General features: G+C 34.9%; 3 protein-coding genes across 6 annotated transcripts; 2 read left to right on the plus strand and 1 right to left on the minus strand.

The window, feature by feature from the left end:
* Positions 1-423: 423 nt before the first annotated feature.
* LOC108852609 (germin-like protein subfamily 3 member 4) lies at positions 424-1,161 on the plus strand. Its single transcript, XM_018626111.2, has one exon. It carries the CDS (start codon positions 431-433, stop codon positions 1,040-1,042), a length of 612 nt encoding a protein of 203 aa, XP_018481613.1. The 5' UTR covers positions 424-430; the 3' UTR covers positions 1,043-1,161.
* On the minus strand, positions 1,057-4,693 carry LOC108852680 (ABC transporter A family member 10). Of its 2 annotated transcripts, none has more exons than XM_057006864.1 (14): positions 4,614-4,693; positions 4,395-4,521; positions 4,146-4,283; positions 3,938-4,059; positions 3,709-3,867; positions 3,330-3,618; positions 3,155-3,238; positions 2,755-3,080; positions 2,475-2,675; positions 2,259-2,368; positions 2,092-2,176; positions 1,863-1,991; positions 1,685-1,790; positions 1,057-1,578 (listed from the first exon to the last, which is right to left on the minus strand). In XM_057006864.1, the coding sequence occupies exons 1-14, from the start codon at positions 4,677-4,679 to the stop codon at positions 1,196-1,198; spliced, it is 2,325 nt and encodes a 774-aa protein (XP_056862844.1). In that variant the 5' UTR covers positions 4,680-4,693; the 3' UTR covers positions 1,057-1,195. The 2 variants fall into 2 exon arrangements, with proteins under 2 accessions (XP_056862844.1, XP_018481680.2); XM_018626178.2 differs by having other exon boundaries at positions 4,146-4,265; positions 4,389-4,521.
* Positions 4,694-5,989: 1,296 nt separating this feature from the next.
* LOC108853186 (ABC transporter A family member 9) lies at positions 5,990-10,284 on the plus strand. Of its 3 annotated transcripts, none has more exons than XM_057007662.1 (16): positions 5,990-6,358; positions 6,451-6,682; positions 6,767-6,945; positions 7,036-7,221; positions 7,312-7,407; positions 7,482-7,682; positions 7,762-7,921; positions 8,049-8,275; positions 8,415-8,532; positions 8,610-8,686; positions 8,792-8,908; positions 9,008-9,121; positions 9,230-9,511; positions 9,610-9,690; positions 9,756-9,935; positions 10,020-10,284. In XM_057007662.1, the coding sequence occupies exons 1-16, from the start codon at positions 5,990-5,992 to the stop codon at positions 10,260-10,262; spliced, it is 2,862 nt and encodes a 953-aa protein (XP_056863642.1). In that variant the 3' UTR covers positions 10,263-10,284. The 3 variants fall into 3 exon arrangements, with proteins under 3 accessions (XP_056863642.1, XP_018482136.2, XP_018482137.2); XM_018626634.2 differs by having other exon boundaries at positions 8,792-8,881; positions 8,978-9,121; XM_018626635.2 differs by having other exon boundaries at positions 8,079-8,275; positions 8,792-8,881; positions 8,978-9,121.
* The last annotated feature ends 3,354 nt before the right edge of the window (positions 10,285-13,638 follow it).

Here is a 13,638-nt window from a genome sequence, read left to right on the forward strand (position 1 = left end):
TGAAATGGTCTGACTCATTTCAAATTATGTACTCCAACCGAACCAAACTGAACCAGAACACTGTGCTGTACTTTTCATTTGAGGAATAACGAAGTCTCCAAGAAAGATTGCTAAGCCTATTAAGCTTTTGTCTGGTTTCCAGTTATAGCAAAGCTAAATTGCATATTTCAGGTAACCAAATTAGAATTAGAGCTTGAAGAAGTAATAATGTCAACATCAGTAAGTTGGAACATTAGTGAATTACTTAGAAGCGATTTTCATCTTAGAACATAATCTTACTCAAAAAGCCACCAAGTAGTGTACTCAACTCTAAGCCACATATCGCCTAGCAACATATTGTTTTTTTTTTTGGCTTCACTTTTTAGTTTCCATATATATATATGTGAATATTAACAAGTTATATATGTACTCTTCATACCTATTCACAGTGATGAAACTCTTCTACTTGATCTTGTTTTGTGCAATCTTCTTAACTGTCTCTGCGGATTTAGACAATATGCAAGACACTTGTCCAACGGCTCCGGGAGAACAGAGCATCTTTTTCATCAACGGCTATCCTTGCAAGAACCCAACCCAGGTCAACGCTCAGGATTTCAAGTCCACCAAACTTACTGTAGCTGGAGACACAGACAATTATCTCCAGTCGAACGTGACGATGCTCACTGCATCAGAGTTTCCAGGTCTCAACACTCTCGGCCTCTCTGTCTCACGCACTGACCTCGAAAGGGACGGATCCGTGCCGCTCCATTCGCATCCGAGGTCATCCGAGTTGCTCTTTGTGGCCAGTGGAGTCGTGTTCGCCGGATTTGTCGATACCAACGACAAGATTTTTCAGACGGTTCTGCGGAAAGGCGATGTCTTCGTCTTCCCTAAAGGCTTGCTTCATTTCTGCTTGAGCGGTGGCTTCGAACGAGCCACCGCTCTCTCGTTTTACAATAGCCAGAACCCTGGCGTCGTGAACATTGGAGGCGTGTTCGGGATCGATCAAGAACGTATGGTGAACATCACGAGGTCGTTAGTTACGGACCGTGATGAGCTCTAAGTTGTTTTTTCTTTTTCTTTTTTTCACAATGTTATTAAAATCAAACCAGAGTTTATGACTTTTAAGAACTAACGTGTTCCACAAGACATCGGATTCGATAATAAAAAGCCCTAATTTGAGACCCGCTTAAATAGGGGTTGGATCATACGAAGATTAAGACAAGGAAGCTTGAGCACTCGTAGCAACCTTGAAGAAGACGTCTTCGAGAGTTGTGTCGGCGAGCCCCCAAGCGAAAACTGTGAACTTGCTTTTGGCACTCTCCACCATTAAAAACAGATCCGAAATCATGACTTCTTGCTTAGGGATCTCGAACTTCTGCGTTCCTGAGAGATGATACACTTTCTTGGCGTTTGGTGAAATGCGTTGAACCATTCTCTCTACTACCTCCTCGTGTTCTGATGAGGTCGTCATCGTGAAGACATACGATCCACCGTACCTTCCCTTTAGCTCTTTAGGGTTTCCTATGCACTGCAAGCCTCCGTCAACAAAAATCCCTAATCTGTCGCAGAGAACCTCTGCTTCTTCCATTGAATGAGCTGTAAAAAACGTGAGGGGCAAGCTAGGTTAAAAAACTATCCATCACTTTCTTATCTGGTAGTATTAGTCTGCAGAACCCTTTAGAATAGAGAGAGATTGATTTACTTGTGAGGATTATGGCCGTGTTTTGTTTTGCACGCTCGATCACGGTCCATAAGTTTTTTCTTGAGGCTGGATCAAGTCCAGTGCTAGGCTCATCCATGTACACCACCTTTTAACATATCAGAAAAATGGAGTTAATTTTGAGCTATATTTCTAACAAACAAGAGACCAAGAGATGTACCTTTGGGTTCCCAATAAGCGAAATGGCCACACTAAGTCGTCGTTTCATACCTCCGCTGTATTTTCCAGCAGGTTTGTCAGCAACTCCTCCATCGAAGAGGCTGACGCTTTTGAGAGACTCTTCCACAGCCTTGAAAAATATAATCATACGTACATCTATAAAAATTAGCATTTTCTTGGTGGAGTAATAACATATGAGATAATAAATAATAAAAGTGTTTAAAACCTACTTGCTTTAAAGCACGGCCCTTGATGTTCTTGAGTCTCCCGTAAAAGAGAAGATGTTCTCTTCCTGTTAGTGTCTCCCAAAGCAAGCTGACGACATCAAAACAAAGCTGTTCCTTATTTTCTTGGTAATGAAAGAAACATGCAATAAGTATTGTTGAAGAGTATTTACTCGTGCTGTGGGCATATGCCCATGCTAGTGTAGACTTTGTTCATATCCTTGCATATGTCCCAACCTTGAACCAACGCAGTTCCAGATGTCGGTTTCAAGAGGCCAGTCATCTAAACACAACAGAGAAAAAAAATTACAAAACTTATAACAGTCTGAAACGTTATTCATCAGTGTAAGAACATTGGTCTCTTTTTTTTTTTTTTTTGTGGAACTGACCATATTGATGAAAGAGGTTTTGCCAGCACCATTAGGTCCAAGCATGCCAAAACATTCCCCTGAAGGCACGTCGAGATACATCCCTCTTACTGCTATTTTTGGAGGGTTACCATCTCTACCTTGATACACCTTCTTCAGGTTGTCACATACAATCGCGTGCCCTGTGCTCCCTTCTATCCTCACTAGCTCCACTTTCTCCCTCTGATTAGTTCCACCTTCTTTTTTTTTTATCAGAACGACTTGAAAATAAAAAGAACAATAACAAATTTCGTTTACATACCTCATGAGTGACATCTGCTTTTTCCATGTCAATGAGGACGTTGTCAGAGCTTTGACTCTGTGCACTAGGGTCTGGTAGGGAAGTAGTAGTTTTCTTGATGAAAAAGCAAGGGCTTTTCCCTGACGCAAGAACCTGATCGGCAAAGTAGGCCAGAGTGAGAGTCACAAACCATTCCACTAACATGATGTAGAAAACTTTATCCATTCCACTTTCGTTGAGGTCCCCCCATTTCATCCCGTTTCCATGGAAGGCAGCTTGTGCAAACTCATACAACCCTCTGAATAATGAAAATCCAGGAAACAACTCCAAGACCATAATCCATTTCTCTGTTTTAGGTAAAAATTAATACTAGTTAACAAGTGGTCATAGACATGTGTATTGGTTTATAGTTTTAACTTACCGGGGAATGAGGGAGATTCAAGTAGCTGTGCGAAGAGAAAGTTTCCCAAGAGCCCAGTTCCAAACACCATAATGTAAGCAACAACTAACATTTAAAAAGCCAAGAAGACAGTTGAATTTTTTTACTCTTTTGAGGAGAAGATTCAAAAAAAATGTGATAAGTTGTTATTTATTACCTGTAACAGTCTTAACCTTTGAGAACAATGAAGAGACTAGAAAGGCAATGGCGATTTGCAGATTTAAGTAGATAAAGTAGAAAACGAACTGGACGCTATATGAATTGAGCCGGAAGTAGTTGAGTCCTATCACTGACCCAAAGCTCACCAAAGAAAGAATGTACAACACGGATATGGTGAGAAAATAGGCATATGAAATCAACCAATATGGACCATCACCTAGGCCATGCATTTTCATTATAATTCTTAGACGTTGTTGTTTCTCATACACCAATGATGTCACAATCACCTGCAAAAATTACACTGGGATGATTAGTAATATGTTGTGGAGTTTAGTACTTTTGTAAGTATTCATCTGTAGTAATAATATATAACTTACAGGGAACAGAAGAAGAACAACCCAAGTGAAGAACAGCGGACCAAACAAGGATGCAACATCTGGATTGCTTTTAGTAGAGTGCTTAGGAACTTCTTTGACAAACTCGAATAGTATCTTTGTCCCAGGGCCTTTCAGAAACTTTAAATAAGCACTTGATACCTGCGACCGGTACATTCAGTTAATGAAACATATAAAGAAAATAGCATATACCAAAGACCTAAGTTCATACCAGACTGATCAAGCGAGGAACTCGGACCAAAGGTTTGTTTTGAGGACCGTCACTGTAATATGTCGCATTATACCAGATGTTCACATCCAAGTTTTTTCCATCCGTACTCAAGAGATCATACGCTAAAAAGCAACAATATATACATCAACAGTCAAGATATAGATAACTTATATAAACAAATAGAAAAGATTTTAACAAAAAAAAAAACCTGCAGCAATCTCATTTGTCATCCGCTCAGGATTTCCCCTCCAACTACCCTTGAAAATCTCCTCATTGACCTCTGCAGATGTATTTCTCCAAAGGCAGAAACCTTGAACACACTTCACCTCTGGTATATATTTTTTTGACACAAACCACTAAGTTACTCATTGCTTTTCTCATTTTTTTTTTTTTCATTTTTATCCTATCATTCTTTGTTAAATCTTCAAGAGCACTCATATAACTAAGTTACCTGTACGGTTTTTTCCTAATGAGAGTGGCCATGTAGAGTTTGCATTGCACTGAGGTTGGATGCTGTAGATGGGGAGAACTGAGGTAATCGCTGGATCCGTGAAACTGTCCATCCCTGCTCCTATTGTTGTACCCTAAAATCTCATTGACCTTTTAGTAAGAAACAGAGATACATGTGTTTCACTTTTTTTTTCTCCAACGAAAAGAAAAAAAAAAGCAAACATACCAAGACATTATCAGCTAAACTAGGCAAGAGGTCGGAGGTATTCACTGCAAAAGAACCACCAAACATAGTCCCGGACAACGCTGGAAGAAACACACATGCATGTAATAAGTATGTATATATATGAAAGAAGGAAGAGTAACAATGATAATAAGCCTATATACCTTTACCAAGAGACTGGTTGTTCCCAGTAAGAAGCATAGTTACAGGGCAAGTTCTTGTTTTTCTGCAGGACAAGTCAGGAAGGTCTTTACTGTAGGGTAAGAAACCAGCTTTAACAGCACGAGATTCAGGTTCTGGAATATGCAACATGGGAGGCAACAATGGAGGGTTTGGGATGGGACAATAATCTCCATTCGAAGCATCTTTGCTTCCACATTTAGTCATATCCGAGACTTTGTTCATCAGAGCCTCGATCAAGAGTTGAATCGACAGGAGAAGTAAGCAAAGGAAGAGTGGAACCAGAACGAGTCTAACATTCGTCCATATGTGTTTCCTCTGTACCAAAAGAAAAAGATTGACAATATTACATCGTGGAGGACAAGGATCATGTTTTCCACCCAACCCCGTAGACACATCACATGTACAAAACATTACCTGGTAAGTTAAGTTTTTCCTAAGTAACGCGTTTGCCTGAGTCCAGAAACTGGCTTGACCATGATCCGCCATTGATGAAAGAAAGAAGCTTTTGTTTTGTCCTTTCTTCCTCAGTTTATTTTTCACCGAACGTTTTTGTTTTTCTAGGACTCAATATCGCCTAGTTTTATTTTACAAAAAAAATATCGCCTAGTTTTTTGACGTTAATGTGGGAACTAATCAGCCTTTAATGGGAAAGAAATAAGAGAAAGAGGAAATATATATTAATAAATCAAATCATAATTAATCAATAATAACAATCCATTAGTAAAACATTAGTAACATATTGTGTTAAAGTTTGGTTGAATACAATGTAACAATGTTGCTAATCTTTGATCACCTTTCCACTAAAAGAAGATTAGTTGCCAAACATATCAAACAAAGGGTAACCCGGAAACAACTTTAGTGTAGAGACGGAAAAAATATGAGAAATATAATTACATACATTGTATTCCGAATTTAGAAAACCGTGTTAAAATTATGGATTGATGATACAAAATAGGAAGATAATATTTATCTCAAAATTCAAAATATAATAGATTTGATTATACATTGATAGCTGTTAACAAGTAGGAAGATTCTTTTTGTAATTTTGTTAATAAATGAGAGTTTTATAACGTATGTCTTTATAAATGGTTACTCTTTTCTTTCATACGCGTTACTTAGTAATTTATCATAATTTATTAAAAAAAAAAGACAATAAAAATAAAAGAAAATAGTCCAATCGTCTTCGTCCTCTGACCATGACTTTGAGAGAAGGTGTGCCGCTTCTGTATCAGCAGTTCACAGCGTTGTTCAAAAAGAATCTACTGCTCTCATGGCGAAACAAGAGCGCCACGTGTCTCCATCTCTTCTCTTCGTTCTTCTTCATCTTTCTCATCTTCTGTATCCAAGAAGCGACGAAGGCGAGCGAGGTAACCTCGTTGGCGCACGTAAATATCACCGATCCTAAGGCATTAGCTTCGCCTCCGATTCCGCCTTGTGAGGATAAGTTCTACGCGAAGCTTCCATGCTACGACTTCGTGTGGAGTGGGAACCAGAGCCGACGAGTGTCCAACATCGTCTCTGCTATTATGGCGAACAATCCAGGAAGACCTATTCCGACCAACAAGGTTAGTTTCTTTTTTCTTATGTTTGGTTCTTTTTTTTTTGTTTTAATGTTTGTTTCTGAAATGTTTCTCTTGTGTGTGTGTGTGTTTTTCAGGTTCAATCATTCAAAGGACCCAAGGAGGTAGATGCATGGTTTACGTCACATCCTTTGCATGCCCCAGGAGCTTTGCATTTTACGGAAAGGAACGCTACAGTGATCAGCTATGGAGTTCAGACAAACTCTTCTTCGGCTACAAAACGTGGTCGGACTGAAGATCCAACGTTTAAGTTTCTTGTCCCTCTTCAAATCGCTGCAGAGCGTGAGATCGCAAGGTCTTTAATTGGAGGTAACATCTATCTTGAAAATCTTTGATTTGGGATTCATATGTTCTACGTGGAGATTTAAATGTATTTTGTATATGCATTATTAGATCCAAAGTTTGGTTGGAGTTTTGGATTTAAAGAGTTTGCACGACCAGCTGTTGCTAAAGAAGTAACTATCTCTCCACTGAATCTTATGGGACCAGTGTTCTTTCTTGCTTTCTCCATGTTTGGTTTTGTTCTCCAACTCGGTTCTCTAGCTACCGAGAAAGAGCTTAAACTTCGCCAGGTCTAATACTTCACTTTAAGATTGTTTACCATTGTGTATTTTATATTAGATTGTGTTCAATAATGTTTTTTTTTTTCTTTTTTCCAACAGGCAATGACAATGATGGGAGTTTACGATACAGCTTATTGGTTATCATGGCTCATATGGGAAGGCATCCTTACATTTGTATCATCACTCTTCTTAGTCCTCTTTGGAATGATGTTCCAATTCGATTTTTTCTTGAAGAACAGTTTCTTTGTTGTCTTCCTACTTTTCTTGCTTTTTCAGTTTAATATGGTAATTAAAGATCCTCATCCATTCTTAATTATTTTCCATTGATTTTTCTTGGATAATACATAAACTTATCTATGTCATTTGTGTTGCTAGATTAGCCTAGCGTTCGTGCTGTCATCTTTCATTAGCAAATCATCTTCAGCAACAACCGTTGGTTTCCTTGTTTTTCTCATTGGCTTTATCACACAGGTGTGTGGCCTCTCTTTAGCTAAAACACTAGCTGAGATTTGTTGGATTCTTACTCGTTATAGTTCTGACTGCAGACTGTAGCTTCTGGTGGATTCCCTTATTCAAGCACATATTCCCTTACCCGCCGGGTGATTTGGTCATTCTTTCCACCCAATACCTTTTCTGCTGGGTTGCAGCTGCTTATCGAAGCGACATCAGTTCCCGGAAGCCCTGGAATTAGTTGGAGTAAAAGAGATGTATGCTCAGGGGATGACGCCACCTGCTTTCTTACAATGGTATGCCAACTTTTTCGACAACAGATCTCACCTTGTTGTTGTTGTTTGTCTTGTCTCTCATTTGAGTCTTTTTGTGCAGAATAAAATCTACATATGGCTTGTGGGGACATTCTTTTTCTGGTTTGTTTTGGCTATCTACTTTGACAATATCATCCCCAATGCCTCTGGTGTAAGAAAAACAATCTTCTACTTTCTAAAGCCTAGTTATTGGACTAGCAAAGAGGGCAACAAAGTGAAAGGTATTTCTTTGTCTCTTGATTTTATAGAAAAGATTGTGTGTGTTTCATTTGACCAAAAAAAAAAAAACAAATTGTGTGTTTCGGAAGTGTAAAGCCAAAAGATGTTCCTATGTAATACTTTTTTCAGAAGGGAGCATTTGTAGCTGCTTTGGCTCAGTTCCACCTGTAGAGCATTTATCACCAGAGGACCAAGATGTGCTTGAAGAGGAGACACTAGTTAGACAACAAGCAAGCGGTGGGATAGTTGATCCTAACATTGCTGTTGAGATTCATGGTCTTGCAAAGACATATCCTGGCACGACAAAGCTTGGTTGTTGCAAATGTACCAAAACATCCCCTTTTCATGCTGTAAAGGTAAATCAATTATTCTTGTTGCGGAAGTTAGTGTGTGTTCAAAGGCGCCAAGACATCAACAATCCTAGTGCTCATTAGTTGTCTGCTATGGTTTCTAATGTATTATTACATTTCTTTTTGGCTCATGAAATATGTTTAGGGTTTGTGGATGAATATAGCCAAAGACCAGTTGTTCTGTCTTCTTGGACCCAATGGTGCAGGGAAGACAACTACTATCAGCTGTCTGACTGGTATAAATCCAGTTACTGGTGGGGATGGTAAGGATCTCTTTGACAAGAAGCTAGTTTCCATTTTAATACTAGTTAATAAGTTCAATTTGATTGACTTAAAACAGCTCTTATCTATGGAGATTCCATAAGAAGCTCTGTTGGTATGTCCAACATTCGTAAAATGATTGGAGTTTGTCCTCAGGTAAAGTCAACTTCTCCCTGCATTGTCTTCTCTTTTTCTTACACAATGATCTTTATGTTCTGCTTAAATGATTTGTTTCATCATCACTCTTATTTTTTTTATCAGTTTGATATCCTTTGGGATGCTTTGTCAAGTGAAGAACACCTCCACCTCTTTGCTAGCATCAAAGGGTTGCCACCTGCATCTATCAAACCGGTATGTTATTCATGTATTTTACAAATGGTAACTGATTTTATCTTCCCCTCTTTTTTTTTTTTTTTTTCTTAAAGATTTTTCTTTCTGGTTAAACAGATTGCAGAGAAGTTACTTGCAGATGTAAAGCTGACAGGAGCAGCTAAATTTAGAGCAGGAAGCTACAGTGGTGGAATGAAACGTAGACTCAGTGTTGCAATTGCACTCATTGGTGATCCCAAGCTGGTCTTTCTAGATGAACCGGTATGTATGCCATGCAACTTAATACTTTCCTCTGTAACACATACTTACAGTATGTGTTTATACATAAACACACACACACACACAGTAACACATATTTTTGGATTGTAGACTACTGGTATGGACCCTATCACAAGGAGACATGTGTGGGACATTATACAGGAATCAAAGAAAGGCCGTGCCATCATACTAACAACACATTCTATGGAAGAAGCTGATATTTTAGGTGATAGAATAGGGATCATGGCTAAAGGCAGGCTCCGCTGCATTGGAACCTCCATCAGGTTAAAATCTCGCTTCGGCACGGGTTTCATCACTACAGTTAGCTTCCTTGAAAACAAAAACGACGGTGCTGGAACCTCACCTGAGCCACTTAAAAAATTCTTCAAAAATGTATGTGTACACTCAGGCCAAAGTTTTTTTGTTTTTTTTTACCGGCAATTGTTGAAGTAGGTAGTGCCTCTGAGCCTGGAACAATATCTTTCTTGCAGCAACTGAAAGTTGAGCCAATAGAAGAGAAAAAAGCTTTCATGACTTTTGTTATCCCCCACGACAAAGAGAAACTTTTGGCGGTAACTAACTTTAAAACTCTTCGATTTTCGTCTATGATGTTCATCATCGTTTCTCAATTTGACAGGATTTTTTTGAAGAGCTACAACACAGAGAATCTGAATTTGGAATCTCGGACATACAGCTAGGGCTTGCAACTCTTGAAGAAGTGTTTCTGAACATCGCAAGACGGGCTGAACTAGAAAGTGCAACAGCTGAAGGAACCTTGGTTACTCTCGAGTTAGAAGAATCAGGCATCTTGGTCGAGGTAAATCATCTACGACATTCCACCAAAAAAAATTCACGTTTCACATGTTGTAGTTTAATGGATACAAACTCTATGTATGTACAGATACCTGTTGGAGCAAGATTTGTAGGTATACCAGGAACTGAAAACGCGGAGAATCCTAGAGGAATGATGGTGGAAGTGTACTGGCAACAAGATGGTTCTGGTTCGATGTGCATCTCTGGACACTCGCCGGAGATGAGCATACCACAGAACGTTCCTGTGTTATATGAGCCACCATCACAAGTGTTAGGACGCGGGCAGCGACGAGTTCGGGGTTCCGTGATTGATTATGAATCTAGCGATTAATATATTATGCTAGTCTTAAAATCAGTTTATGGGGACGGACATTTAGATTGCATTGCTTTTTATTTAAATTTTCACAGTGAATAAAGTTGTTCTGGCCTTGTTTTATACACTCTCCTTAGTCCCAAGTTCCAATAGTAGTAACGAGCATAGAGGTCTTGCTGATTATAAAAAAATGAACCATAACTACCGTCGAAGGTAGTCGACTGAGAAACAAGTAGACTTTAAAATCTTTATTAATAGGATTACTAGATCTTGATCAGCACAACCGAGTAAATAATTATTCACATTATATACATATAAATATTTGATTTACATGATCAGTGGTATGTGATTTTAATATTTATCATATTACTAATAGTTTAATATAATATTTTCAAACACAACAATTTTATAGTTTACATGTAGTAATTTAATTTATTGTTTCAAATTATTATTGATATCTTTCTTATTAAAACATGAACATTAACTAAAACCTTATATTATGTGATATGTATGACAAATTCTGTTCACTTTAATATTAACTTAGATATTAATTTACCTGAGATTGTGATTGTATTTTAAGTTTTGGTCATACATATACGTTAACCGAATTATTTGTATGAATTAAATATTTGACTGAATAACCTAGATAAGTGCAATTTATAAAATGTCCGCTTCATTTAAATTATTAAACCGGAAATTGTAATGCATTGTGTTTGTTTTTTTCCTTTTAAATCTAAATTTCTCTTACTTATCTATGTTTTTTGAGGTTTCTTATATTGTCTACTGGTGATTTAGATTTTTTACCACGAAAATCTTGAATTATTTACAGTGAATTTTTCAATGTTAAAACTTTTATTCGCAATTATTCATCTATCATAGATCACGTTATATAATTAACACTTAAATATACAACTACATTTGATAATAAACACACTAAAAATAAAAAATTTCATGAATTTTTTTTTTTTAATCATTCATATGTCATTTTTATTAATGACATTAATTGGTACCATACCAGTTAATAATATTAATTGGTACCATACCTATTACACTTTTAAAATTGCACATGATAAAAGAAACAAAAACTATTACATTAATGAATAGTACTGTATATGAATATGGTCTACATAAAAATGAATTTGATTAATTTTTTGTAAAAAAAATCAGTCATATATTTCTATTATTATTATTGAAATATAAAATTAAACATGCTACTATATTTAATAACATAAACTAAATGTATTTTCAAAATAACATTTGTAGACCGATCATTTATATTGATAGCATATTTTCAACAGTGCATACAAAATTCCGAATTAACACATCTTAAATTTTCGAGATCAAATATTTAATTAAAAATAGTTAAATTAATATCACAAAGTTAATACAAATTAGTACATGAGTTCAATATGATTACATAATTAATTAGATAATTAAAAGGTTTATTATAGTAAAAATGAAATACAGATTTATATTTAAAATTACGAAATTAATTAAATAGTTAAAAGGTTTTATTAAGTGGAAAATATAAATTTATATTTTAAATAAATACAAAAGTAATTACATATTTTATAATGTTTGTTTTGATGAAAAAATGAAATATATATTTATATTGTAACTAAAAAGATATGAAAATATTTTGTTCAGCTGTAAATCAGAGAAACTATAGGAATATCTATTTGATTTTTTTAGAATAATTAAAATATTTTAAATATGTATACAATAATTCATTAAAAAGAGTGCTTCAAGTAAAGAGGTAATGAGAATGTCCCCTGTGTTTCATAAACAGTGCTCAATGCAATTAGTAACATTAGATATATGGCTAATGAATTTTTTGCCATTTTTATTTTTGAAGAAGAGAAATGAAGATGAGATTATTATCTTTTTTTTTTGTTTTTTTTTTGTTTTCGATGATTGTCTTTTCTGTGAGAAGTGAATTATATAGATGTTTATAAAGTCTAAATTTAGCTATTAAAACGAAAAATGGTCCGATAGATTTCTATATATTTATGGTCATGGAAGAATGGTAAAAGAGATTTGCTAAAGTTTCGAAGGCTATTTGCTATGATCTAGATTTACTATTATAGTTGTGGTTGTGGACACTTTCTTCGTCAAACTATATTTAGGTGGACGACCAGATTGATATACTATGCTTACAAATTAAAATGAACAATCAACATGCTTACACAAAATGTTCCTTATACGAGAACTACATAATTTTGTTTGCATGCAATTCATAATATCCAAAATATTTTGAAATGATATTTAAGGTGGGAAATTATGGTCATATGTTTTTGATAAAAATTTAAGATCAACAAAATAATGAAATATTAATTATTATTATTATGATAATTTAGTCATGTTTTTAGAATATTATTTTAATATTTAAATTTAAATTTGTTAGATATGTACCGAGGAATATAATTGACAAAATTTCATTTTAAGAACCATATAAATAGATAATATGATTTTTTGGTCAATTGTTCCTCATCAAAGAAAATATCTGTTTAAAAAGAAAATTCTTTCAAACATGAATAAAAGAAATTAAGGAATAGACTGAGATATATGTGTTAATAATTTGACAAATTTTTAATTTAATTAATATAAAATATGATGAACTATGGTCTTTTAAGAAAAAAAGATGTGGTTGACACTTTGCAGCAAAGTTTATATATCAACAAACACAAATAAAAAACCTGGTAATTTTATATAAAGACAAATTTGAGGAACTTTTAACCATATAAAGACAGATTTGAGGAACTTTTCTATGCATTAGAATTACTTGACAATAAAAACAAAAAAAAAAAATCTGTCTTTATATATATAATAATGTAGTATGTTGAATTGAAACCAACAAATAATCAAATATATTTATTTGACACATCATTTGAAAACAGTTTTCTAAACCGATAATTTTTAATCAAAAAATAAAATTATATGGTTTCAAAAGGTTAAAGATTATGGTTATTTATGTAGGTTGAAAATTGTATAAATAATAGTAACATAAAAAAGCAGTTATGGAGATTATATGATAAAAGCAGTTATAGATAACTTAAAACACGTTTGTTTTCAAGATTGAGTAATAGAATAGATGTTTGATGCCACAAAAAACACGTTTGCTTTCAAAACAATTAATTAAATAAATTAGATGCTAATCTATCAATTAAAAGATTGGATATATTTTTTGTTTATTTTTTTATGAAAAAGTTTAATTTTTATATTTGATTTTTTTGTAATCATATTTATGTTTAATATTAATTTAATTTGATATAATAATCTCTTAAATAAATAAAATACATAGTAAAAGTAACATTTATCAATAGATTATGTTTCTATTTTAATAAAATAAATTATTCAAAATTTTGAATGATACAGAATTGTCAGTTGACTTCTG

The sequence above is a fragment of the Raphanus sativus genome, chromosome 4 (assembly GCF_000801105.2).
Source record: "Raphanus sativus cultivar WK10039 chromosome 4, ASM80110v3, whole genome shotgun sequence".
Taxonomy (NCBI): Eukaryota; Viridiplantae; Streptophyta; class Magnoliopsida; order Brassicales; family Brassicaceae; genus Raphanus; species Raphanus sativus.

Excerpts from the sequence above, each read along its gene's own strand:
- LOC108852680 (XM_057006864.1), bottom strand. The coding sequence starts at position 4,679 with ATGTTTGGTGGTTCTTTTGCAGTGAATACCTCCGACCTCTTGCCTAGT. Across the intron at positions 4,060-4,145 it reads GACAAATGAGATTGCTGCAG|CGTATGATCTCTTGAGTACG; the intron begins GTTTTTTTTTTT and ends GTTGCTTTTTAG. Across the intron at positions 2,369-2,474 it reads AAACCTCTTTCATCAATATG|ATGACTGGCCTCTTGAAACC; the intron begins GTCAGTTCCACA and ends TGTTGTGTTTAG.
- LOC108853186 (XM_018626634.2), top strand. The coding sequence starts at position 5,990 with ATGACTTTGAGAGAAGGTGTGCCGCTTCTGTATCAGCAGTTCACAGCG. Across the intron at positions 8,687-8,791 it reads TGATTGGAGTTTGTCCTCAG|TTTGATATCCTTTGGGATGC; the intron begins GTAAAGTCAACT and ends TTTTTTTATCAG. Across the intron at positions 8,882-8,977 it reads CACCTGCATCTATCAAACCG|ATTGCAGAGAAGTTACTTGC; the intron begins GTATGTTATTCA and ends CTGGTTAAACAG.
- LOC108852609 (XM_018626111.2), top strand. The coding sequence starts at position 431 with ATGAAACTCTTCTACTTGATCTTGTTTTGTGCAATCTTCTTAACTGTC.